This window comes from Manacus vitellinus, unplaced genomic scaffold (assembly GCF_001715985.3).
Source record: "Manacus vitellinus isolate BGI_N305 unplaced genomic scaffold, ASM171598v3 scaffold_10_pilon, whole genome shotgun sequence".
NCBI classification, from domain to species: domain Eukaryota; kingdom Metazoa; phylum Chordata; class Aves; order Passeriformes; family Pipridae; genus Manacus; species Manacus vitellinus.
In genome coordinates, this window is record NW_021938838.1 from 7,002,467 (window position 1) to 7,027,699 (window position 25,233).

At 49.6% G+C, this 25,233-nt stretch overlaps 1 protein-coding gene across 2 annotated transcripts; it reads right to left on the reverse strand.

Annotated features, from left to right (window-relative positions):
* Positions 1-16,502: 16,502 nt before the first annotated feature.
* On the reverse strand, positions 16,503-24,552 carry IRF8 (interferon regulatory factor 8). Of its 2 annotated transcripts, XM_029965603.1 has the most exons (9): positions 24,464-24,552; positions 23,847-24,021; positions 22,399-22,582; positions 21,304-21,392; positions 20,713-20,824; positions 20,404-20,451; positions 19,295-19,681; positions 18,576-18,691; positions 16,503-17,700 (listed from the first exon to the last, which is right to left on the reverse strand). In XM_029965603.1, exons 1-9 carry the CDS (start codon positions 24,493-24,495, stop codon positions 17,524-17,526), a joined length of 1,320 nt encoding a protein of 439 aa, XP_029821463.1. In that variant the 5' UTR covers positions 24,496-24,552; the 3' UTR covers positions 16,503-17,523. The 2 variants fall into 2 exon arrangements, with proteins under 2 accessions (XP_029821463.1, XP_008925911.2); XM_008927663.3 differs by lacking the exon at positions 24,464-24,552 and having other exon boundaries at positions 23,847-24,429.
* Positions 24,553-25,233: the final 681 nt, after the last annotated feature.

Genomic DNA, 25,233 nt, shown 5'->3' on the forward strand with positions numbered 1-25,233 from the left:
GGAATGACGGGAGGGGAGGGAATGGCTTCAGACTGCTGGAGGGCAGAGTTAGATGGAATATTAGGAAGAAATTCTTCCCTGTGAGGGGGGGGAGGCCCTGGCACAGGTTGCCCAGAGAAGCTGTGGCTGCCCCATCCCTAGAAGTGTCCAAGGCCAGGTTGGACAGGGCTTGGAGCAACCTGGGATAGTGGAAGGTGTCCCTGCCCATGGCAGGGGGTGGAAGGAGATGAGCTTCATGGTCCTTTCCAACCCAAGTCATTCTGGGATTCCATGATCCAGTATCAGGGAAGGACACAGCTCCCAGTGCTCCTCTGGCTGCATCTCCTCTCCAACATGCTCTCACACCACTCTCCCCAGCAAAAAGCCACACCAAAGCCAACCCAGCATTTCAGGGCCAAATAACCCCCCACCCTCACCACAGCCCTGAGCAGCCTTTGCCTGTCTCAGCCAGGAAACCAGTCGGAAAATGAAAATTAAGTTTCCCTAACCAGCAAAAATACCGTGGTGGGGCTGGTTATTTTAGGTGCCAGCTCCAGCCAAGCAGAACCAGGACTGGGCTGTCCCCACCTTCGAGCAGCACCCGCTGTTCTCTCACCCCTCTCTAGCGTGGTTCCTGCCATCACACAGCCCCAGTGAGATCTGGGATGGTTTTTGCAACTCATGCCCAGCTGGGCAGGATGAGAGAAGGGCCAACATCGTGCCCAAACCCCCCAAAGGACCCAAGACTGTGCCCCAACTCCCCCTCAGCACCCACCAGGAAGGATGTGGGGTGATCGGTGCAAGATGCTGCATGTGAGTGCAGCCAGAAAAGGGCTTTGTTTTCTTACAAGCTCCATTATTTCAACTAAAAACTCTTTTTTTTTTTCCCCAGTGTGGCTTCTCACATGCAAGAAGCCCTTTCTTGGGAAAACAGTGGGTCTGGGGGGATTTTGCAGGGCGGGTGGCTGGTACCAAGCTCTCCCCACAAAGGGATGTAATGGGGAAATGCTCCTGAGGTGCTGCACTGAAAGGTTGAGCTGTTTCTTAATATTTTTAATTTTCTTTTCAGTTTTGCACTACCTTTTGGCTTCATGGGAACTTGTGGGAGCCTTTCAGCACAGAGCATTTTCATTAAGGAACAAGCATCCTGTTTTTTTACAGACCTTCCTCATCACCAAAACCCAAAGGGAAGAAAGAACATTATTACCCAGGAGACAACGAAAGCAGGTCTTCCTAAATATGTGTTTTGCATCTTTTTGCCCCTTGCAAAGGTTGAAAACATCAGGGAAAAGCCCTTGGATCCTTTGCAGAAAGGATGGAGTGAGGTTGTGATGCTCCAGTCCCAGAGCCTGGCTGGGTTCTGCTGCCCAGAGCAACATCTTCAGCTCCATTTGGGCCAGAAAATGAGATTTTGTAGATGAGGAAAGACCCACAATCTCTGTAACCATCCCTGCAACACACTTGATGTTTCCTAATTGCCTTTTTGCAGGGGTTATTATTGAGTAATGCCTATTTTGTTGAAAAATTGCACCATAAACAGCCAACAGGGAAGGAAATAAATAATTGCTAATAAATGTCAAAGTAGATTAGCAAACCAGAAAGGCCAAGAAAGAACAACTTTTTTCTTTTTCTTATTTTTTTTTTTTTGGCTTGGAAAATAACTGCAGGCTCCTGGCAAGGATTGTCTTTAATGAAAACTATTCTAGTGCCTTGCAGGGGAGTTAATGTTTTGTCATTTCCTCAGCCTGGGTTAAAATGCTGTCTGACTCCTCCACAGCCTGCAGCAAGCCTGGAAAACAGCCTTTTCTTCTGTGAAACAAGAAAAAGATATAAAAACTTGATGGATTTCTTCTGAGCACACAGGGAGCACAGAATATTGGATGCAAAGGGCTCAAGTGTTGGGAAAACTGGGAAATTTGGGGAGTTTATTATGTCCCTAGAGTCTGAAATTACATAGGATAATGTGCATCTCACTGATACTTTGCAAAACATATGCTTCCAGGTCCATTCAAACCAAAGCAAAGCTAATGGAAAATAGAATTTAGAGCCTTAAATGAAGTGTAAACCCAGATATAAATTAAGATTGAAATCAGAGATAGTAAAATAATAAAGATGAAAATGTTGCTACATTCCAGACAGTGGGCTTTTGGGAGTTTTGTGTCTCTGAGTCCCAGCCTGGCCTTTTCTGGAAGGAGACACAAGGTTTGCTTTGGCCAACACAGCCCTCTTTGATTTAAAGACTCATTAATGTCGCTGCAAAGCTGCGCCTTCCAGGCTGGCTGCTGGGAGCCATAAAGGTGACTTATGGAGAAGGGAAAAAGGGAAAAATAGAGGAGAATCCCCACTCAGCTCTGCCCATGGACCAGCACCACTCTGCTCTCCACTCCAGGGTGTTACCCTTCCCCTGGCAGGGTTGGTGCCACTGGTTGCTGCAACAACCTCAGCTTTCAAAGTTCAAAAACCTACCTTTTTTTTTTTTTTACCAGTACGCAAAGAAATGGCCCAACATGAGCTACTTCAGCACAAATCCTGGGCAATTCTTTTTCCTTTTCGTTTTCTCCTCTTTACTCGGCAGAAACCCATATTTCCTTGCCTTTGTACACAAGAAATAAAAACCTCAAGAGCATAGAGGATGCTGAAATGAATTGCTAAGCCCTCTCTTATTCCTTGTGGCTCCCCTGACTACTGCCAGCTCAACTTGTGGTTGAGATTACAGCGATAAATCACAAGCTTCTCTTTGAAATAACAGCTCTGATTTCACCCAGTGTGAGGAAGGAGAAGGACCGGCGTGTTGTGCAAGGTGGGGGGACGAGGCTGTGATGGGTTCCTCTGGGCTTGGTAGTGGGTTGAGAGGTCTCAAACTGGACTTCACACCTTTGAGCATGTCCCCAGCTCAGGGGTCATGGCTGAAAACACAAGAGAGAGATTTCCCCCAGCTCCAACTGCCGTCCTTGTATAGGGACAGAGGGTTTGAGCGTCATCTTGGGCAGGATGGGGCTCAGCCAGTGTGTGCATTTACACTGGGATGCTGGGCTGGATGCAAAACTGGCCCCTCTGGATAAGGCAAAGGTGACCAATTCCCAGATTTTCATCCCCAAACTAAGGCTCGGGGATATAGCATGGGTTTAGCACCTTTAGTCCCCAAAAAGGCAGCTCCTTGCATGAGTGGTGACCCCAAACAGCAAACAAGGGTGATGCACAGAGGTGATGGTGATACCCCACTAAATCCATGCACAAGAACCACGAGGCTCCCACATTTCTCCTGCTGAGTCCCTGCAGGCAGAAATAAGCCCTAAGATACCCTTCACTCTTCTGCTAACCCAGACTGAGTTTCAACTTATGTTCTGGGATCTTCAGAAACTCACACCGCACCCCTATTTTTAGCCTGTCCTCTCAGTCCCAGCTGTTCTGGCTGTGAGACCCTCACAGGACGCCTGTGGTCAGGCAGTATTTTAGGTATTTTTAGCCATGTCCATCTGTGTTGGGCCAGCCTGGGTGAAGGAACGTGTGGTTTGAGCATCTGCAATACCGGCCGGGCAGGAGGAGCAGAAACGGCTCTAAGGGCTTTTTGGCCATGGCCAGCAGAAAATGTGGAAGTGGCTCCACGATCCTGGGGCCAGGGAGGGTTAAATAAAGAAAAGAGCTGCTATGACCGGTGTGTCTTTTGGGTGCAACTGAGGCCAAGATCAGCAGCAGGATGTGGCTGTTCAGGAGGGGGAGCAACGGAGCAGCCCCAAGCCCAAACCCACCTGTGCAAAGCCCTAACGGGTGAGGATAAGAGGAGCTTCTCTTCTGTATTATCCAGATGTCTCATCCTGCACCTCCTGGATCTACCACAGAAACCTCAGCATTGCTGTTGCATTGCCCAAACCCTGATGCAACCCAGGGTGCTGGAGTTCACCCCAACTTTGCTCTCCCCTCTCAAGGGGAGATACACAACTCCACAGAGCCAGTGGCCCAAACGCTTCCCTTTTCTCAGAATAAAGCGTGATGCTTCTCCAAGAACAACAACAACAATGAAAAAAAAAAAAGCAATGATGGAACTTTTACTTTCTTTGTGCCTTTTGCTACTTTTCAGGTGGGATTTGGGAAGTTGCTGAAGGTTCAGTAGCTTTCGACTTCATGTTTTCACTTTTCAAAGGCTGCTGCGGTGAGTAATATCTGCCTGCCCGTATCACACTACCTTGCCCTGGAAATACCCACCAGCACGTGGAAAATTCAGAAAAATCATCTCCAAAGGAGTCTCTGATTTCCCTGACAGTCTCACCAGGGTCCCCAGGGGCCAGTGGGGGCTGGGAGCCCATGGGTGGGTGGGAAGCAGCCCTTACCCTGACTCGGATGCTGGTGGGGATCTGAGCAGCTTCTCCAGAGGTGGTGGCCAACATCAGTGGTGATGATTCCATTTGTGGACCTGAGCAGTGGCCACCTGATCTCAGTGATCATAGAATTAAAGAATGGTTTGTGTTGGAAGGGACTTTAAAGATCATCTAGTTCCAAACTCCCTGCCATGGGCAGAGATACCTTCCACTAGACCAGGTTGCTCCAAGCCCCATCCTACCTGGCTTTGAACACTTCCAGAGATGCTGATCCTGGATGCCAATTCTGACAATCCAGTGCCAATTCCTAATCACCCAAGCCTTTTTGGGGACATGGAGCCACCCAGGACTTCAGTTACAGCTGGGCAATGTGGGTTGGATCCCAGCACCACATTCACCATGGGGATGCCTATGAGGTCCTTAGTGGAGTCTCCACCACAAGACTCTACACACAGAGCTACCCAACTCAAGCCCCAGAACAAGCAGCCTCTCTGCTGGCCATCACCACACAGGCATCATCCCAGACCATATCACAGATTATCCAAGCCTGCCCTGATCCCACTGGACAGACGGACAGTACAGTCACTCCATGCTGCGCCAGCTGCCCTTCCCCTTGCCCTCTCCTGCACACTTCCCAGCCCAACCAGAGTGTGTGCTCATCTTCAAAGCACAGGGCTCAGGATTTATAAATAAAAGAAATAAATAAGGTCTTTTTATGTTCAAATTTAGCCCCGGGCAGACAATGTGTCCGCGCAGTGAAAGACTCGGTTTCCTGTCTGTTTGTCGAGGCTCCTTAAAAAGCTTCCTCTGTATAACAAACCCGGCCGGAGGGCGGAAAGGGTAAGGACCGAGCTGAAAAGTGTATAGTGGGATTGCACAACATCCCTGGCCACCAGCAGCCTCTGGGTTTGTAATCCAGGGGGATTTGGGAGGTGGGGGTGCAGTGTCCCACCCGCGCCCACCTACCCCCGCAGGTTTAAGATCCCCACCAAGCACCACCCTGGGACCGCAACGGGGAGATCGCGCTCTGTCCTGAAATAGTTCTTCAGATCCACAAATGAGTCATTTGATTTCTTGACCAAAAATATCTCCCTTCTCAACACATGGGTCTGAAAGGAAAAGCCGGATGCCGACTGTGCCGGGCGCCGTTCGGTGATGCTGCATCCAGTGCCAGCCGATCCACAGCCTGGAGGATGTCTGGGAGGCTGATCCCAGCTGGGAGTGTGGGAAGAGCCAAGCCAGCACTGAGAATGATGATGCAGCGTTGTTCTTGTGGTATTTCTGGCCCAGTCAGAAGTGGGAAGTATCAGAAATCTCATGAGGCACAGCCTGGCCTTGTGAGATTTCCAGCTATTTTGCAAACCCCCTGGGGCCTGGATTCATCTCTGACCTGCTTTTCTCTCTCTTTTTATTGTTTATCCTTGTAAAGCACCCTTTTTCCCTAAGAGGATGCTCAACTCTGACTCCCACCCTGCTGTAGGTACAAGGACAGGGCCAAAGTCCAAGAGTTACTGTCCCATCCCACCCTGTAACCTTCTGCACCAAAAAATGGTGATAAAAAAGGACAAGGAGTCTAATGGCATCAATAACAGCAGGAAAAAGGAAATATATATCTCTCATTCACTGGAGTACTCAATATGGAAAAAAAAACCTTCTCCCCTGCCCTGCAGCTTCTCTGACACAGCATTTATTGAATAAGCAAAGCGTGGGATGCAAGAGAAGCTCCTTCATTAAGGACTGACTCTGTTAAATGTGTCTCTCTCCGCATTGATGGGTCCTGATATCCCCAGGCTCATCTCCTGCACCCATGACTGGCAAGTTGGAATTTCAGGGACATGGGACACAGTCACCCACAGAATTCAAGGATCAGACCAAGGGAATCTACTCCCTCAGCATGGCAGCTGGAACACCAGTTCCCTTCCATCAAAGCACATTTATTTCCTTCAGGTCCAAAATTTGAACACTTGGACAAAATATACCTTTTGGAATTTTGTTGGGGAATTGTGTTTGCTCCAAGTGCTGTCCAGCCTGGCCTCAAACACTTCCAGGGATGGGGCAAACCACCTGGAAAGAGCAAATATGGCAAGAGCATCATAGATTCATAGAATCATTTAGGTCAGAAAAGATCTCTCAGATCATCAAGTCCAACTGTTAAAGCAGTGCTGCCGAGGCCATCACTAACAGAGGCGATGAAGGAGAGGCCAAAGAACATGCTCAAACCCATTACTAGACACCAGTGAATCCACCCATGAGGAAAAGAGGGTTGACAGCTCTCAGGGCTTTTCCCCCTTCAAGATCTTGCTGCCAGGCCTCAGAGATGAAGCAAATGGGGGTTTGGGTTGAGCTGGGCTCTGACAGGAAAGCGGCTCACGCCCGACTTCTCTCACCAAGATGTAAATGAGCCCCGAGGCCACCAGCCCTGCACCCACCCCGGGTTTCATCGAGTCACTTTTTCTGCCAGAATTTCTGGCAGGAAATTCTGATTTTTACAGCAGGGGCATCCCCAGGCTCAGCGTCTCACGGCGGGAAACCAGAGAGCTGAGATCTCAGTAAGAGCAGTGCAACACAGAGTAATTAATTCCCAAGAAGAGGCCAAAGTCCAAATTTAGACCCCAGACTCATTTTGTCAGAGGGGATGGATCTCATCCCAGGGATGTGGCTCATCCCAGCAGAAAGAGTCATCCTTGACTATTTAGGGAGCTTCAGTTGAGTAAAATAAATATTTATTTAGTGACTTTTGTTTTCCTGTGCATGTGAGTTTTGTGCACTGGAGCTCAGTGGTTTAATTTTTTTTCCTATTTGCTTTTCAAAATTTGGTGTTAAGCCAGAGTTCCTCTTAAAGTCCAAGTTGTAACACAAGCACAAAATAAATAGCTGCAAAAGAAGAGGAGTTACAGGATGGGGAGGCATTTTTTCAGCTCGTTTCAGTGAAACTCTGGTTTTGCCAGTGTAGAAAACTGAGAGCAGCTCTTGGTGCTGGGGAAAAGGAGCTGGGGAAATTTTTTTTGGAGCTCTGTGGATTTTCAAAGCTTAAGCATTTGATTTTGTAGGCAGTGGGGCTGTTCTGCAGCCAGATAATCACACCTGCACACTCAAAAGCTGATGGAAAAGTGATGGAAAGATCCTGGTTTTGGGGAGAATTGGGTCTGTCCCAAATCCAGCCTGAGAAAAGCTGATTGAATGTCCAGAGCAGCGGCTCTGACTCTGCCAGAGTCTACTTCTGGCCAAAAAAATAATAATAAATGGCAAAAATGGTATAAAAGTAAGGAATAGGAGAGATATGATCAACTCACAAATATTTCTTATCTCAAGAAAAAACAGAGGTGTGCTAAAGTCAGCTCAGATTGGAGTCACAGGTCTACAGGTCACCACGGATTCCCGGAAAGCTGGAATTACCACATCCTGCCCAACAGACGGCTCAGGATGGACATGAACCTTTACAGCATGACAATAAAAGAGAAAACAAACATTACAATTCATTCTCAACCTCCTGTTTTAAGATCTGGCCCTGCCCTGAAATCAGATCTCCTCTTTGGCAAGACCTCAGCACCCATCAGTGATAGCCACACAAATCAAGAGTGAATTATTAAATTCCCTGGGCTCATTTCCAGCCTCACCTCCAGTGAGGTGGCCTTCCAGTGATGATGAGGAACACGAGGGCTCAAGGACAGGGTTGTGATGAAACAGCTCCTCCCAGGTAGCTTCTGGTTCTTCAGAGATGAATGAAATCACCATGGTGCAAGGTGAGAACCAGCATGAGCAGCCCTGGGTGATTCAGCCTTCAGCAAACAAAACACGGGCAGGCAAGGTCCTGCACCTGAGGCTGAGGCTGCTGTGCAAAAATATTCCATAGGCTGCAGGCATCATTTATAGCCTTTTTATCCTTTCTCACTTTAGAAAGAGGCTGCTGCAAACTCTACCAGTTTCATAAAAACTAGGGTGAATTCCTCAGTGCTAAAGTGTTTAAACTATTCAAGATGTGGCTGCCCCAACCCTGGAAGTGTTCAAGGCCAGGTTGGACAAGGCTTGGAGCAACCTGATCTAGTGGAAGGTGTCTCTGCCCATGGCAGAGGCGTTGGAATGAGATGATCTTTAAGGTCCTTTGTAATCCAAACCATCCTGTGATTTATGAAGAGCCAAAATTAGGAGGGAGAACCAGAAAAGACAGGGTGGTCCATGCAGCAATGAAAACAGTGCCCCCTTGTCCTCCAGCAGCTCTAAAAATGCTGTCACTTCACTAGAAATATGGAAACATTTTTGAACAAGGCAAAACCAGAGCCAGGTTTTGCTTTCATGCTCCTGCTTTCACATCAAGACTTCTGTATTGAAAGGTAGTTTCAAATTCACAGCAGTAAGAGCTCCAGGTCAGGATAGAATATTTTGGGATGGAAGGTACCTTTAAATGCCATCTAGTCCAAACTAGATGGCCCAAATGGCCATGCAAATGGGATGGATGCTTACAAGCCCAGACAGACACCTGAGTCTGCTACTCAAAATCCTCCCTGATACTCAAAACCCTCCTGCAATGACATCTCTTGGCTTCATGACTCATCCTCAGGGTGGTAAGAAGCTTCACCCAGAAAGCCTGATGGGGGAAAATTAAGAAGTTGTGCTTTTTCTAAACACCCCAAACCATTGCCTTCCTTGAAAACCCATTTCCCCTGAGCTATGACCACTATGTATTTCATCAAAGGACACAGCCCTCATCCAGAAAGGCTGCAGAGACAGGGAAAGGGGATTCCAAGGTTCACTGTCCTGAGGGCTCACACTGATCCTGCCCCACTCCAGTTTGTGGCTCAGCTGGGGCTCAGTGTTTCTCCTGGGAGAGCTGCACACCATGACTTTGACTGACATGGCAAACCTGTAAAACCCCTTGGTTTCTCACAACCCACAGCAAGGTTAAAATTACACCAGAATTTCCAGACTCTTGTAAAGACTGAGAGTTTCCCACATCCACCCTGAGAGCAGAGCCATACAAGCTGGGGACAATGGGTTTGTTTTCCTCACTGTGCTTGGCCTGATGTTGGTCTCCTGCCTCATCTCAGCCCCACGAAAGGAGTCTCAATGCTGTCTCTTGCTGTGGTCAGGAAAGAGGAACCAAGGCAGCACCATGCACTGGAGATGCTCTCAGACTCATCAGGAGGAACCCAGGAGATTCCCCCTCTTCCAGGAGCCACTGGTGCCACATCCTGCCCAGTCTATCCTCTCCCCTCCCCTCTCCACATAGTCCAGCTCCTGGCCATCACTTCATAGGGGCTGGTCGCCATAGCCATGAGTGGGTTAAGGGCACTAAACTTGTCCATGGAGAAAAGCTGTGCTGGGGATTACAACCCACCAGATTACAGATGCAACATGTGGTCCAGGCTTCTCTCAGCTACCAGTTTTTGGGTTCAGTTCAGCCACACTTGCTCCTTCCTCCCCCAGGGATCTATTGAGTGCTGTTTGAGTAGCTCCAGGGCTGGGTGGACATTTGGCAGCCCATGGCATGGCAGATGTCCACCCTACTCTCTTTACTTCCTTAGCTGTGTCAGCAATGAATTTTTCTCCAGCCATCATCATCTCTCACTTTCCACCACCTTTTTGATCTCCTGTTTGGTGGTGAACACCACAGACCACCTTCCCCACCACGAGACTCCTTCCTCCAGGTTCTCCTTGCCCTTGCTGGTGACACCAAAAGGAAACATTTCCTACTGCTTTTTCCTTCCTTGCCTGAAGTGCAATCAAGTGGTCCCTTCTCTTCTCCACCTGAAACGCCCTGCCCCTGAAAACAGAGCTGAGAGGCTCTTCCCATCTCTCCATGGAGAGAGTCACCTCCAGACTTCAGCATCAACCCAGGGAGGTTGCAGTGGTTGAGAGCATTTAGGAACAAACACAAAAAAACCCAGAGCAAGAACTTGGGTAGGAATAGCAAAGCAAACAGGAAAATTCAAAATATTCAGGATTTTTATGAAAGAGTTGTCCAGACTCTCCTCCAAAGTAAAACCAGTCTATCTTTTTCAGGCCAGAGGTGTAAAAACATTCCTCAAAACGATCTCTCTTGCTGTTTTTCAGCCATGATCACTGGGAAGACCAACCTGCAGACACAACCTGCCTTTTGTGCCCCGCAAACGTGTTCATGAGCCAGATTTATCTTGAGGAGAAGTGGTTAATTCTCAAGAGAAATACAGAACAGAAAGATACAGACAAGGGAATCACTTGTTTCGAACCACCGTGCTGCTTCCACATACCTCAGTCCTCCCCTGAAGCCCATCAGAAGAAGAACCAGAAACCAGAGAATGCTGGAAATTGATATTATTGAAACCCACAGTTTACTTGCTCCAAAATTAAAAATCAGGTTGTCATTTTGGGGCTTTGAGCAACCTGATTTAGTGGAAGGTGTCCCTGCCCATGGCACAGAGGTTGGAATGAGATGATCTCTCAGGTCCCTTCCAAACCAAACCATTCTGGGAGTCTGTGATTTGTGGTTCTCTGTAAAACACTCAGCACAAGTAAAACTTTACATAACCCACGTGAATCATACTCTCAGTGAAAGCTGGAGTGACTCTTCTGAACACCAGCTACTCTCACACTTTACGGGGAAAAAAGAAGGAAAAGGAATGTTTCTCCAGGTTGGGGTATTTTTTTTTAATTGTCACATTATAAAGATCTATTTGTGGAATGGCCTGAAATGCCCTTTTGCTTCTTCTCGTTTTCGTGACCATTTTAGGACTGAGTTGAAGTTCTTCCATGTCGCTCTAACGAAGAGCAGCAAAGGCCCAGATTACCTGGTGTCTGGGTGAGTTGTGGCTCCCACAAAAAGCTCCAGCTGGTTTTTAAGGCTCCAGGCACCTCGATGCATCAGAGTGTTTGTGTTATTGCAAACAAATCACGCGCAATAAAAATATATGCTCAGAGCAGGACACAGCCCCTAGCACATGCAAACTCGGAGGGGGGAAGGGAGGGGACTTCAGCCTGGAATTGGTTCCACAGACCTGGTCTCATAATAAACACAGAGTTCTGAACAAGTATCACCGTGTTTCTTCTTGTCCCTGTGTTATTTTTGCAGCTGTGGCTTGGGTGGAGCCTGTTTTCATTACCTTGTATCTGGACTTGCAGGAGGAAGAGGTCATCTGTCAAAAATGGCTTCAGAAGAGTAAGTGGCTGTCACACTGGCTTGAGTTTGGGATCTCCTTTCCTCTCCATGAGGCCTTTTTACAGCGAAATCCAGCTCGAGGAAATCCTGCAGCTTCAGCCTCCTCATCCTCAGCATTTCCCACTGCCTTTTCTTCCTTCTTTTCAGCCAGCCCCAACGGAGCTGAGATGTCCAGAGCTAATGAGGTACCTTTGGAGCATCCCTCCTGTTGTCTGCACAGGTCTGACTTCATGAGACCTTGGTCTGAAACATGAACCATGTTCCAGCAGACGTGTAGAGTGACCACCCAAAGCAAGCATGAATTGAAGGTGCCACGTAAGACCAGTTAGAGCACCGAGCAGTCACACAAGTGATGGTACAAGTCCCTCAAAATCCACCAAAGTCAACTCTTGGTGGGTTGTCCTGCCAGGCCTCCATCACAAAAGCCTCATCCTTGATGATAAGAATATCCAAAGGGAGTATGAACCCCTTTGGAGAGGGAGGTGTGAGCCCTCATGCAGCTCTCCTGCCTTCCCGAGGGCAGGGAGGAGATGTCCTGCCAGCAGTGACCATGTGGAGGAGGCTGCTTCCCATGTTACGACATCCTGGCAGGAAGAGCCCAGAGATGCTCGTCGTGGACAGGCTGCTGTGCTGAAATGGGGCATTGAGCAATCAAACCAGTTGGAAACCCTGGTGTCTAGAAATAAAAAGTGACTGTTTGTTTTCTAACGCCTCTATAGGGGCCGGTGGGGGCCCGCACCAGGCGGCAGCAGGTTGGAGGAAGCAGCTGTAGCTGGTTGGTGTCGTATTCCTGAGCAGTTCAACTGTGAGCTGGGACCTGTGATTGAGCTGTGGTTGTCTCTCTGTGCAGAGCACTTGGCCTTTGGGCTGGAGGGAGGTGCCTGCAGAGTTTTTCCTCTTTCTCCAGGTTGAATTGGATGAAATACTCACCTTCCTTCTCCCCAGTCCAGCAAACCTGTTCTCTGTGCAGATTTGTCACTAGGTAACTCCTCACACTGTGTTTCAGGTGTGTACAAGGAAGGGGTGCACACTAGTTGTCCTCATGGACACCAACTTCTTATCCTGAAGCCACATGCAGCAGTGCTTTTGGCATTTGAAGAGGGGCATGTCTTGGGAAACTACAGACACATGTTCTGAACAAGACTGATAATGCTGCATGATATAATCAGGCTCATTTTCTCCCAAGGAAAATGATTCCCAGTGGCACAACTGACTTCTACTCATGACAAATCTCAGGGGTAAGTAAGGTTGACTTTGAACCCAAATAATGTCCCCGAGCCAGTGAGGAAAACATCAGGGGTGGCTACAGCATTTATAATGTCCTTTGCAGCACCCAAAAATCAAAGTGTTCACCATGGAGTAGATGCCTTTATGCTGGAAGACTTTAGAGAAGGGTCTTCTCACATTATTTGCCCTGATTCAACCCTTCTGTACTGGCTGATAGGACGATTGGATAAGCACTTGCTCCTCTTCAGACATGCGTGTGAGGAGAACAATGTATCTCCTGCAAGTTAAGGTCAGTCTTCCTTCATGCAAACCAAGCTCTGCCCTCCTTCCCCTATGAAACCTGCTGCTCCTGAAAACAGGAGTCTGTTAGCCTGGGCATCTTCCAGAAAGTACCTCCCCATGCCTGCAGGGATTGCAGCCCTCTCCAGAGGAGCAGCAGGTCCTGGTACCTGGATTGGCCTTCCTGGAAAGCAAGGAAATATCTCCACATCAGTCAGGAGTGTAATGGTACCACTGCTCCGACTCAAACACGTGCTCAAGGTGTAGGAAACCACCAAAATAGAGCTTTAGGGACAAGAGCCTCGGAGCTGCTCATTCATGCTGCCACAATGCTGCTACAGCAGTGAGGATCATTCAGTAGAGGGGATGCAGCCTGTGCCACAGATGCTGTGTGCGGTGGGTACATCATTCCCAGTGTTCGGGGATGGCATCCTCAGCCACAGATTTGGGCGACTGTTGGGACTTGCCAGCGGACAAGCCACTGACGAAGGAGAGCCGGCAGCAGGCACTGAGGTTTCACTTCAGTGAGGCAATAGAGAAGAACCCAAATGAACAGAAACCAACGAAAGTATTTGAGTCACCGATCGCCCAAAACCACTAAGCCAGGGCACAGCTGCACCAGCAGCTCACCGGAGCTGCCCGGGGCCAGGCACGGTGCAGGGATGGGTGCCTGGGATGCAGGTGCTGCCGCTGGGTTGGGGCACTTCCAGACCCCAGCAGCTTCCCAGGTGGGGTGATGAGGATGGCAGTGCCCTGCCTGCCAGGCCAAGAGGCTTGCAGGAAAAGTGAGAGAAGTGCAGAAATTTCTCCTGGAATTTTACAAAGGCCACCTTGAGTCTGGGCCAGACCATCCCCGCGTGGAAGGAACGCTGTTACCTCAAAACCAGCTCCAGTCTGCTGGAGCCTTAGAGGCTTCCCTCGTGATGAATTTCAGGATAGGGAAATCCAGCTCGGGCCAGGCATTAAGCCCAAGCCCAATACTGCTGCAAGTCCTACCTGAGCACTGAGCAAAAGAGCCCCCTGCCCACAGTCATGTACCCACTGCATTATCCCTCTTGCACCCCTCCTCTGCCACACAATGCTGTCCACTCTTTCCTTCCCAGACCCTCCACAGCCAGCAGGTATCTCCTTTTGGACATGGCTGGGAAGCTGTTTGGGATGGGAGCTGAGGTGCTGGTTTAAGGTCCCAAACCAAGCTCTGGGCTCTGAAACACGATGACAACACTAAAAATAACCAGTGCAACAAAAGGTACCTCTGCTCCCCACGGCTCTTCCGTGGTCTTGGGGTGGAAATTGAAAGAGCTCTGAACACGAAGCAGGTGGCTCCAGGCGGGCACAGGATGGTGGTTTCTGAGGAAGGACTTGGCCCAGCACATCTGGGGAAACCACGAGTGGTGTTTCTTGTGTCCCAGCCTCCAGCCCATCACGTGTTTCACAAGTGGGCGCGTGTTGTTCCAACACAGACCACAGTGGGTGCCTTGCTCCCACCTCCCCCTGCCAGGCACCTCACCCACAAGGGGTTGAGTCTTCCTCATGCTCCACTAAGGGCTGGATCAGGATTAAACCCCATGGGGGACACCGTGATGGTCCTCAGGAGCAGAGAAAGGCTCAGATGCATGCTGATAGTGCACCCAAAGGGTGCCATCCCCACCTCTGTAACCAAGCATCCCACAGGAGCTTACAGGAGTTGGTGGCTCCATTTCACTGGGATCCTGGTGCATTCTCAAAAATCTTGGTCTTCAGCCATCTCCACTCACAAGCACCAAATCCAGGTTCTGTAATGCCTGCAAGGAACATGCACAGGGACACAGGCAGGACGACAAGCATCCCACCAACATGGTTGCAGCACAGACACAGGGACTCCCTGAATCCTAATGTTTGATCACAAAGTTCAAGCTGATTCTCCCATCCCAGGGTACTTTTTGGGTGCTGTAAATTGTGTGTTGTCCACTGTGCACCTACAGCTCTTTGGGACAGAGGCTGTAACTGCAGGAGGCTCAGCTTCAAGGCCCACAAGAGCTGAACACTTGATTTTTTTAGGGAGGTTTCACTGTGAAGGCTGAGTTGCCCCCCCAAAACGGTTGCAGATGTAGAGCCTCTTGGCAGACATGAGCTGTGGTCAGCTCACCTCAGGTCAGGGTCATCACACCTTGACAGTGTCCTGAGGACACACTCATGCTTGGGAAGGGCTCTGTCATTCACAGAGAAAGGCAGACCAGCACTTTTCTGCTACCGAAGTAGAGAGGCCAGTTTTGCATCGACCTCCTCAGCATCTTCTAAGGGAACTCAGTCTCCAGCTGCCTGGATCTCCAGACATCCCCCTCAAAAGTGCCTGCATCCCTGGGGTCTTGAGTACCAGGATCATCCCCGTGAAGACCAGTTCTTCCCTACCTGTGCCCCTTGGCAGGGCTGCCCCAGACCTGGAGTTCACCTCTGTCCATCGCTGGGGCAAGGGGACACTTCAAACGTGGTCCTCACCCTTCCAGAACCTCTTGAGGTGTTGTCCCAAACACAGGCTTGAAGTGCAGGCAGGTGAGGGTGCAGATGCTCAGCTGCCCCTGCTGCAACATTGACCTCATCTGACCAAGGTAGATGCTCCCTTCTCACCCTTGGTGGCTCCCAAACACCACCCACCCCCACTAGACCAGGCCCCATGAGAAACCTGGATAGAGAAGTGCCCTGGTTTCCACTGAGACAATTTTTTTCTTAGTAGGGGTGAGCAATGGTATTGTGCATCAGTTATTTCTCTTGGCTTTCATTCCTTTTTATAAGTATCTTTTTTTTTTTTTAATTAGAATCACAGAACAATTTGGGTTAGAAGGGACCTTAAAGCTCATCTCGTTTCACCCCTTGCCATGGGCAGGGACAACTTCCACTGGAAGTGGAAGCCAGGTTGCTCCAAACTGGCCTTGGACACTTCCAGGGATGGGGTAGCCACAGCTTCTCTGGGCAACCTGTGCCAGGGTCTCCCCCCTTCCCTCAAAGGGAAGAATTTCTTCTTTAATTAAAGAATTTCTTCCTAAAATTATTAAACTGTTCTTATCTCAAGGCACTAGGTTTACCTTTTCTTTCCAGTTTTCCTCCCCTCTGAAGGGGTAACAGGGAATGAGCAAGTGGCTGCAATGTACTTGGCTGCCCACAAGATGACAAGGGGGAAATGCTCCCAACTCCCATGGGAGAGGGAAAAGAGGAAGCCTTTGAGCAGAACCATAAATAGCTGCCCCCATCCCATCCCATGACCTCGAAGCATCGCAGCCCAGGGCACAGAGCTAAGAACATCCAGGTCAGTGCTGTGGCAGATGAGCAGGGACATACCTTCATCCTCCCTGGGATGAAGGATCTGCAAGTGATATCCTTTCCTTCCCTCCATGCATTACAGCATTCTGACTCATCTCTTTCCTGACAGAAGATGAATCCAGGAAGTAATGGAGCAGGATGGAGCTGATAGAGGCTTAACACAGACCCCACCACAGGTAAAACCAAATTACAAGCAAGTCAGAGACACCAGACTCTCCCCACCCGCTTTGAGACCCCACCCATTGCACCCAAAAACCACTTTGCAAGAGAAATACAAAATTATAGCACTTTAATTGCAGGGAAATAATAAAAAAAAAAAATTACAAAACAATTAATGAACCTCAGGCATAAAATAAATAGGCAGCTTGGTGGCACGCCCACATGTGCAGGCCTGGTCTGTAAGGCACCAGCCCCATGGCCCAGCAGGTCCCCAGTGCTGGGGGCACACACAGAGCATGTTAACAAGGATTTACACATGGATGACGCTGCCTGGTCACACTTGGGAGAGCCCAACACGTGTGTTTGGGAGGGTGAAGCCAAACTATTCACACTACGCTGCGATCTTTAAAATTAAAGATTTTATATATAATTATATAAACTCTGTCTCTGGTTAGGAAAAAATTAAGATTCCTATAGTTCTTATATTCAACATTTACATACAGAATCTCTGCAATAGTTTCCAAATTTCAATACACTTTGTTATGAAAGATAAACCTCATAGCAAAAATAAATCTCATAGCAAAAATAAAGAGGAATTTCAGAAGTTCTCCTTGGAAGGCACACCCTGTCTTCCATCAGCAGGACTTTTTGGAGGGGGAAAGTTGATTCCTAGAAATAATTTCCTAAATTTGAGCATTTTAAGGTTTTTCCAAGATTCACCTCCTACAAAATTACTATTCTCAGCAAGGTCTGAGTTGCAGATCATGGAGGCAGGTCGTTATAGCTGTTGATTTTTGGTTCTGCTTGACTGGCCATTAACAAAGGCAACACAAACAAAGCCAGCCCTGACCTTCCTGCACAACTTGGACACTCCCTCCTCCCCCCAGCCATGAGCTATAAACAGTCCTGGGACTACAAAAAATTATTTTTATCATAAATTGTTTGCAGAATGGACACTGAGCCCCCAACCTACTTGCTCATGGCAATTTTTACTACTGGATTTATACTGACTCTGGACTGGAAACAGCAAAGAACAAAATCCAACTTTTCTTAAAAGGGATTTTAGGCACTCATGGGACTAGTTTGGGTCTAGATCAACCCAAACCACCACACTCTGAGTGCAGAGGAGGAGGCTCAGACAGCAATCTGTTGGTTTTCTCGGAAGAGCGGCCGCTGGTGTGTCGTGCAGATGTCCTGGAAGATCCTGTACACCTGGTCATGCTGGGGCTCATCGGCCATGGGGAGCATGGGGTTGCTGCTGCAGGTCTTCCCAGCCTCCTCCACCACCTGCTTGACATACAGCTGCTCCACCTGTGCAAGAAGAAAAGACATGCAATAAGCCAAGGAATAAAGGAGCAGTCACAGGAGCTCCTCTTAGCAGAGACAGAGGTACAAGGACAGGCTTGGGGGTGTCCCAGCACATACAGAGTGATCCTCTGGTGCAGACACCCAAGGCAGGAGGTGACCAGGTCAGAAAGTTGTGCAGGGAGGCACAGCACCAGTCTCTGACCATGTAAAGTCCCCTCCAGGACCTCACAGACTTGGTGGGTCTCTCCTTGCTCAAGGAGGGATGCAACACCCTCCTTGTGCCCTCTGTGTCATGTCTCTGCTGCTGCAGCCTGGTTGGCCTAAGAGACTCCAGTAACCCCCTGCCCCAAGGCTTTTTGACCCCAGAATTGCTGCAGATCCTCCAGGGAGAAATTTCTGGGCAGAGCCATGAGGACTGACCCCCTCATCCCACCCCCTCCCTCACCCTCCTGAAGGTTCCCCAACCCCACTTCTGCCAACCACAGTTGTTCACCACATCTGATGGCTCATCAGCCTAAATCAGGGATTTACTTCCCCATTTCCCACAGGAAAGGGAAGAGGTCCTAGTACCAAGAAGCAGGAGCAGGAGGAAGAGATGATTTTCTATGGCTGTTTAGAAAAGCTTTTACCATTCAGGAGCTTTGTTTGCAAACAAGATCCACCCAGATCAAGGAATTTGACGAGAAACAGCCCAAGCACCTCTCAGGAGGCTGTGGATAAGCCAACACTCACATCACACCTGCCACCCCACCAATTCAGGCACCCAAATTCACTGCAGCTCCAGGGTTTGAAGCTAGAGCCCTATTCATGGAGCTCTGCTGTTGAAATTCCCACCTTTTCTGGACCATATTACCCTTCTTTTCCCCAACCCTCCGTACCTGGACAAGGATGAGCTTACACCTCGGTGGCACAGTGTCTGGGAACTCCTCTCCAAAGCACAGCATGACTCTGCTGTCTGGGAAGCGGCCCTGGTTGTTGTAGTACTGCTGCAGCTCTGCAAGGAGAGGGCAACACTTGGAAGCTGCCAGCCCTGGCTACACAGCTCTGGAATCAACCACCCTTTGCTGTGATAGGAAGCTGTGGGCTCAAGAGAAGCCACTTTCGTTGTGCAAAGACTCCAACAGGGACGAATTTGCCAAGTGACCCAAAACACCAGGTTATTCCTTCCTAGATCTGGTAGCATCACCTACTCATTCAGAGCACTCAGGGAACCCATCAGTGATGGGCAGTGATGACTTCAAAGTGCCCCAAGGAAAAAGGGTTCTACCCTTTCAACCCCACCATATGGCCCAAGGGGGTCCTTCACTGGGTGCAGGCTCCAGAAATTCCTTATGCATTGTCCCAAGGCTTTGGGATCCCAGAACTGCTTCACCTTCTCCAGGGAGAAGTTCCTGGGCAGAGCCATGGGGACCATCCCCCTCATCCCATCCCCTTCCTCCCCCTCCTGAAGGTTTCCCAACTCCACTCCTGCCCACCATGGTTGTTCACCCCATCTGTTGGCTGATCAGCTCAAATCAACTAGTTCAGGGATTTATTTCCCATAGGAAAGGGCAGAGGTCCTAATGTAAAGAAGCAAGAACAGAAGGCTCCTACAGACCTCTGAAGAACAAGCTGGTGTCAAATATCTTCACCACCTCATCCCGCTCCAGTTTGTTGGGCCTGTCCTTGTAGACCACGGTGTTCCCGCTCCAGAAGACCCTGCCCTGGCACAGCCTCTTGATGAAGATGCCCTGCTTGTTGCTGTGCAGCAGGACACCCCTCTCCAGGTGTCCAAAGAGCTTCCTGGTGATCTGCTTCTGGCGGTCGTTCGGGATGGCGTCAGCCGAGGGGAACCGGACGTGCTCCAGGGCGTCCGGGGCATAGAGCTTCTCCCCGTGGCCAGAGGGCTGGCCCAGAGCGATCCTGCAGCCCTCAGAGCATGAGGTGCTGACGTGGCCCACCAGCTTCCCGCTGTAGTAGAAGCTGATCACCATCTGGGAGTAACCTGGAAGGTGACGGGCACAGACATCTCATCAGGAGAAGGCAAACCATGCCTGCTCCTCACTGCAATGCCCAAACTCTGTGAGGGCAGCAAGGTTTCCTGGGAGCAAGTCTCACTCGATGAAGAGACATCTCTCCCAGGGCATTTAGACTGCTACAGTGCTGGTCAGAAGTGAGAGCTCCCAGTATCACAGAATCATTGGGGTTGGAAGGGACCTCTGGAGATCCTCCAGTCCAACCTCCCTGCCAAGGCAGGGTCACCCAGAGCAGGTGACACAGGAACACATCCAGGTGGGTTTGGAATGTCTCCAGAGAAGGAGACTCCACATGCTCCCTGAGCTGCTGTTCCAGTGCTCTGCCACCCTCAGTGGAAAGAAGTTCTTCCTCATCTTGAGGTGGAACTTCTTGTGGTTTAGCTTATGGCCATAAAATATATGGAACTCCCTCTCCTTGCTGTGGGCAGATCCCCCCCATGCCAAAGGCATGGCTGATCCCAGCATCCCAACATCCCAGCACAGCACCCACACCAGGGCCACAGAACAGCAGGTAGGATGTGTCTCTGCTCAGTGTGAAAACCCTGTGGATAATCAGGAGGGTGCAGCACCTCCTAAACCCAGAGCAAAGCCTTCCTCTCAAGGCAAGGAGCAGAGTCAGAGCCACCTTCTGCCACCACACACAGAGGTTGAACCCCAGAGAGGTATCCAATGTCCAGGTGAGGTGCCTTACCTGAATGATACTGCTCATAGCCAGAGTATCCATTCATCAGGGGCAACGCTGTGGGCAGAGAAAGCCAAGCTGAGCCTACGTGCCCATTTCCCAAACCCCAATCCCCCGTTTCCCTCCACCACCACCCTGGTTTTCTGTCCCAGGCTTCCCAGCTCCGACACAGGAGATGCCAGCAAAAACTCCCATTTTAAATATTCTTAATAAGAAAGACAAAATGCAGCTGCTGTCTGTTACATACTGCACAAGGAGATTTTTCCTGCCCCAGACAAACCTCAGTCCCAAACACCACACACACTGTCAGCCACTTACCAGGGTTGGGCTGCTGCACCCACCAGTCAGGTATTGGGGGGTTTCTGCAGGTCTCCTGGGGGGGTGAGGGGCTCCTCTTGATGATCCCCAGGTATTCATCCACACAGGGGGGCTATGGAGGACCAGATACCGAGATCAGAGCAGGTTTGATGCCTTGGGCAGAGCTGTCCTCCAGCAAGGCACTTGCGGCACTCAGAGAGGGTCCAAATGGCAGTGCCAGCAGGATGCCAATGAATTTTTTGGGTTGGAAAGACCAAGTTTGGCATTGCCCAGGTTGTACACTCGAATAACACCCTCAAGAGCTACTGAGCAGAATCAGTTGGATGTGACATGGCTGAGAAGGGGAACAGAGCTGTGACACAGACCCCATCCCCTACTGAAGGTCTCACCCACCCAGAGGTCCATCAGAAGCAGGAGCATCATCATAGCCACACCCTGATGCTGGCTCACATGGGTGAGCTGCAGAATCCAGCACTGCTGATCCCCAGAGCTTTGCAGATTGAATTTTTGGGAGACAACGCTTTATCAGACAACTTGGCCCATCAGTGCCCCCCCCAGCCCAGGTGACCCGCAGCCACAGTGAGGACTCACCTCTTTGATGAGGTCATCGATTGCAGAGGAGCTGCAGTCCATCTCTGTGACATCATTCAGGTTACTCCCATTGCCAACACCTGCTTTGCCTGGAAGGAGAGGCAGGGATGCAGTGAGGACACACACACCTCATCTCAATGATGGGCTTTAAAAACCTTTCACACCATGAAAGTTATAAAACCAAGAACCACAGCACTGCACAGCCATGTAACAGCACCTTGGAGAGGCTCACAGCCCCCTCCACATCCGCTTTTTAGGACCAAAAATTAAATTTATAACCCATTGTCCCACTGCACAGCAAGCAGCAGCAAGGCAAATCAAAATTCTGGCTGGTAGCAGAGACAGAGCTAGAGCAGAGGAGAGGTTTGGGGGTTTTTTTGAGCACCCCAGAGACTGGGGCTGCTGCTGCTGCTTCTCCTTTTTTCCACCAGCCACCCTAGTGCAGTCATGCTGCTGGTGGGAACCTGCAGTGCCATTTGCATAGAGGCAGCACAGCCCCCTGTGTAAACAGGCTAGAGGAGACAGAGATGCTAAAGGCAGATTTCCTGACAGCAAAATAATTATTTTTTTGCAAATTTTAAACTTAAATAAAAAAGGAAAAAGCACACACACACACACCCCTAACCACAAATAGAGATATACTTAGTGTGACCTGGGCCACACCAGACATCACAGCAGCTCTGCAGAATTGCTGCTCCTCCACCACTGCTGGCAAGAGAGGGATTAATTGCAGCTCCCCACCATCTACACAGGGCAGGCATTGAGAGGACAAGGGGTTTGGGCTCATGAACCTCCCCCAAGCAGGGAAGGATATGGGATTTGCCCCTACAACATCCTTAGGGGATGGAAGCTTACACAATGCTGCAGTTGTCCCCTTAGTGGCTGTTTAGGGGGTTAGAAAAACAAGCCTGTCCTTCCTCCTCCCCTCCTGGCACCGCAGTGACATGGGGACATCTGCAAAGCAGGACAAGTAAATAGACACGGTACCAGAGCAGGGGCTGGCCAGGAAGCTCTGCTCAGACACAGGTTAGCAGCACGAGTCCCTGGTTACAGATGGACCCACAACAGGGCTCAGTCCTTCACTGGGGCACTCACATTTCTGCTCCTCCTCTGGCACGATCCTGTAGACCTTGTAGGGCTCAGAGATGTCCAGCTGGGACCTGTCTGTCACCTCCTCAAAGTCAGGGCTCTTGTTCAAAGCGCAGCGCAGCCGCGTCTTCCACGTGGCCGGCTCAGCTTTGTCACCTTCTTTGAACTTGCCTTTGAAGACAGCCCAGGCCTAAAGCACAGAACAACAACAGGAAAAAAGAGAAAATAATCCTCCACCTGAGCTCTACAAACCCTCTCAACCCCAGGGAGGAAGGAGTTGGGGCTTCAGAAAACATTTTGCATCTTGCTCTGCCCCTTGCCCCCTCCCAACCATCCCATGGGTATTTGCTGTTTCACTCCTAGACTGCAGACAGATGCACAGCCCCCACACCTGGAGGTGGGTATTTGGGTGTAGGGCAGCACTACCTGCCCCAGGGATGCAGAAAACTCTTTTAAAACTCAAGTTGTAAAAAAGCAGAGGTCAAGATCATAATATCTGGCTTCATATCTGCACCAACTCAGAATACTGGGAATCTGAGGAATCTGAAAGTGTTGTTCCTAATACCTCAGTAACACCTCAAATAAAAATCAAAATAAACTTCATTTTCCAGCTCCTGACTAATAAAGGAAAGCTGGTTTCCCTTTAAGATCAGAGCATAATTTGTGCTTTTGGTAGGAGAATAGATTTTACCCTTGAAGGGAGATTGCAAAATAGGTATTTTTTAAATATACATATTTATTTTATAGCTCTTTCTGTATCTTCAGGTGATTAATTCAATGCCATCCTCATGACTCAGTGCTCTCAAAACAGCTGTTAACCAGCTGTCACTGCCCTGAGAGTAAAATCCCTCACCAGTACAGATATTTGGGAGTGGGGGCAGAGGGAAGGGAATTCCTGGGTAAGATCTGACCTTTCTTTTTTAGTATGGAATTTTCCCATTTTAACCCTAAACTGGAAATCCCCCCTGCTTCAGTGAAATCCTTCCTTCCGTCCTGCTAAGTCTTTTTAGGTTTTTGGGTTTTTTTTATAAATCCAGCCTTTTATCAAGAAAAGCTGACAAGTTTAGAGTAGGGCAAAATGAACACACTGAGCTCCTTCTCATATAAGACCTGGATTCAAATATGATGAAAGCAAACCTAGTGAACCTGTATGAACTGGTTTTTGGTCTCAAAAAGCAGCTCTGGATGGGGCTGTGAGCCTCTCCAAGGTGCTGTTATATGGCTGTGCTGAAGTTCTCGGTACCAAAACTGGTACCAACATTTGACAGAAAGGAATAAATACCCCCAAAAGAGCCTGGGAGACCAATTGCAGGGTGAAGCATCTCCTGCAAGGGTTAGAGATGCAAAACAGACTCATCATGGACACGTCCCACCAGTGGGACTCATCAAGGGGGAAAAACAGCACCACAGAGACCACCATTAACCAAGAAAAGGCATCGAATATCTGCCCCTACCTTGAAAATAGAAGCATCCACCTCCTGGTTGTAGTCCTGCTTCCCAGCGTGCTTCCAGGGGATGCGGAACATGGATTTCTCCTCATTCTCCCAGATGAGCCCGGGGTACATCTCGCTGTCGATCTGCTCGATCAGCCACTGCCGGAGCCGCCGGCCGCCGTTCCGGTCACACATCCTGGATGGGGGGAGAGGTCCAAGCCCTGTTAGCTCTCCCAGGACCATCTCACCACAGCTGGAGCACAGGGATCAGGCTGGTTTGCCCCGTGCACAGCTGGCAGTAGCACTGCCTGCAGGGTCAAGAAGCTTCTGGCATCTTTGAGAGTCCCACGTGCCAATGTCTGCCCATGGCAAGGGGTTGGAATAAAGTGATCTTTAAGGTCCCTTCCAACCCAAACCATTCTGGGATTTCATTATTCTATAATTCTGTGACTAAAATACCCACCGCTGTTTCTTTCACAATGACAAAAATCAAGAAAATTTCCTCTGAATTGCTACAGATTCTTTCTCCAGCTCTATCAAAGCTCTGCTCAGACAACCAGCTGACTTGGTGCTCTGCTTACTCCTATTGTGCTGGTGGATAAGTCACATAGGAAGCAGATGGATGGGGATTAAAGCACCTGAGCAAGTGACAGCAGACAGGACATTCCATGGCAGACACCCATTAGTGATGGGTCTTAGAGCTGTCCCTAGTCTTGGCACAAGGATCTGCCCCAGAGGAGAAGCAGCCCCTCTCACCAGGCACTGCCTATTTGGGGAGTAGGTGCTGATTCCAAGCAGCATTCCAAGTCACCACAGGCATGGGGAACACACAACCAACCTCTGGAACAGAGGGACAATGCCAGGATGGAGCAGGGTAAGGCCAAACCACCCTTGCTGGGGACCTCAGCTCATTTTTAGCCAAAATCACCGGGTGACTTCATGAAGGATCCATGAGAAAGCTTCTCCCACCCAGCTGGAAGCAAAGTTCCAGGCTCAACCCTCCCTGCACCTCCAGTCACCTCCACGCCATGACCTGCAGGAGCTGGTGGCCTGGTACAAGTGACCAGCAGCCCCAGGATCAGCTCTCCAAGCATTTTGGGCTCACAGCCCTCCTGCAAATTTTACAGGACCGCCTCTCCCTCATTTGTTATTTACTTCTCCATTGGAAGATTTGGGGAGAAAATAAGCTGTTCCCAGCACAGCCTGAGACACAGCAGCTCCTATGGGCTCCCACCAGCTCTGTGCCACCAACTTCTGTCCCTTCTCCACAGCTGCCCAGCAGGACACAGTGATACAGTGATGCCCTCGGCCATCCACAGCACAAACTCTGCTTTTAGACATCGTGAGAACCAACAGCAACAGCCAAAACACCACCGAGGGCACAACTCTGGATCCCAGCTGGATGTTC

Excerpts from the sequence above, each read along its gene's own strand:
- IRF8 (XM_008927663.3), bottom strand. The coding sequence starts at position 24,068 with ATGGTCCTGGGAGAGCTAACAGGGCTTGGACCTCTCCCCCCATCCAGG. Across the intron at positions 19,682-20,403 it reads CTATGAGCAGTATCATTCAG|GTTACTCCCAGATGGTGATC; the intron begins GTAAGGCACCTC and ends GTCACCTTCCAG. Across the intron at positions 18,692-19,294 it reads CACCAGCTTGTTCTTCAGAG|AGCTGCAGCAGTACTACAAC; the intron begins GTCTGTAGGAGC and ends CTCTCCTTGCAG.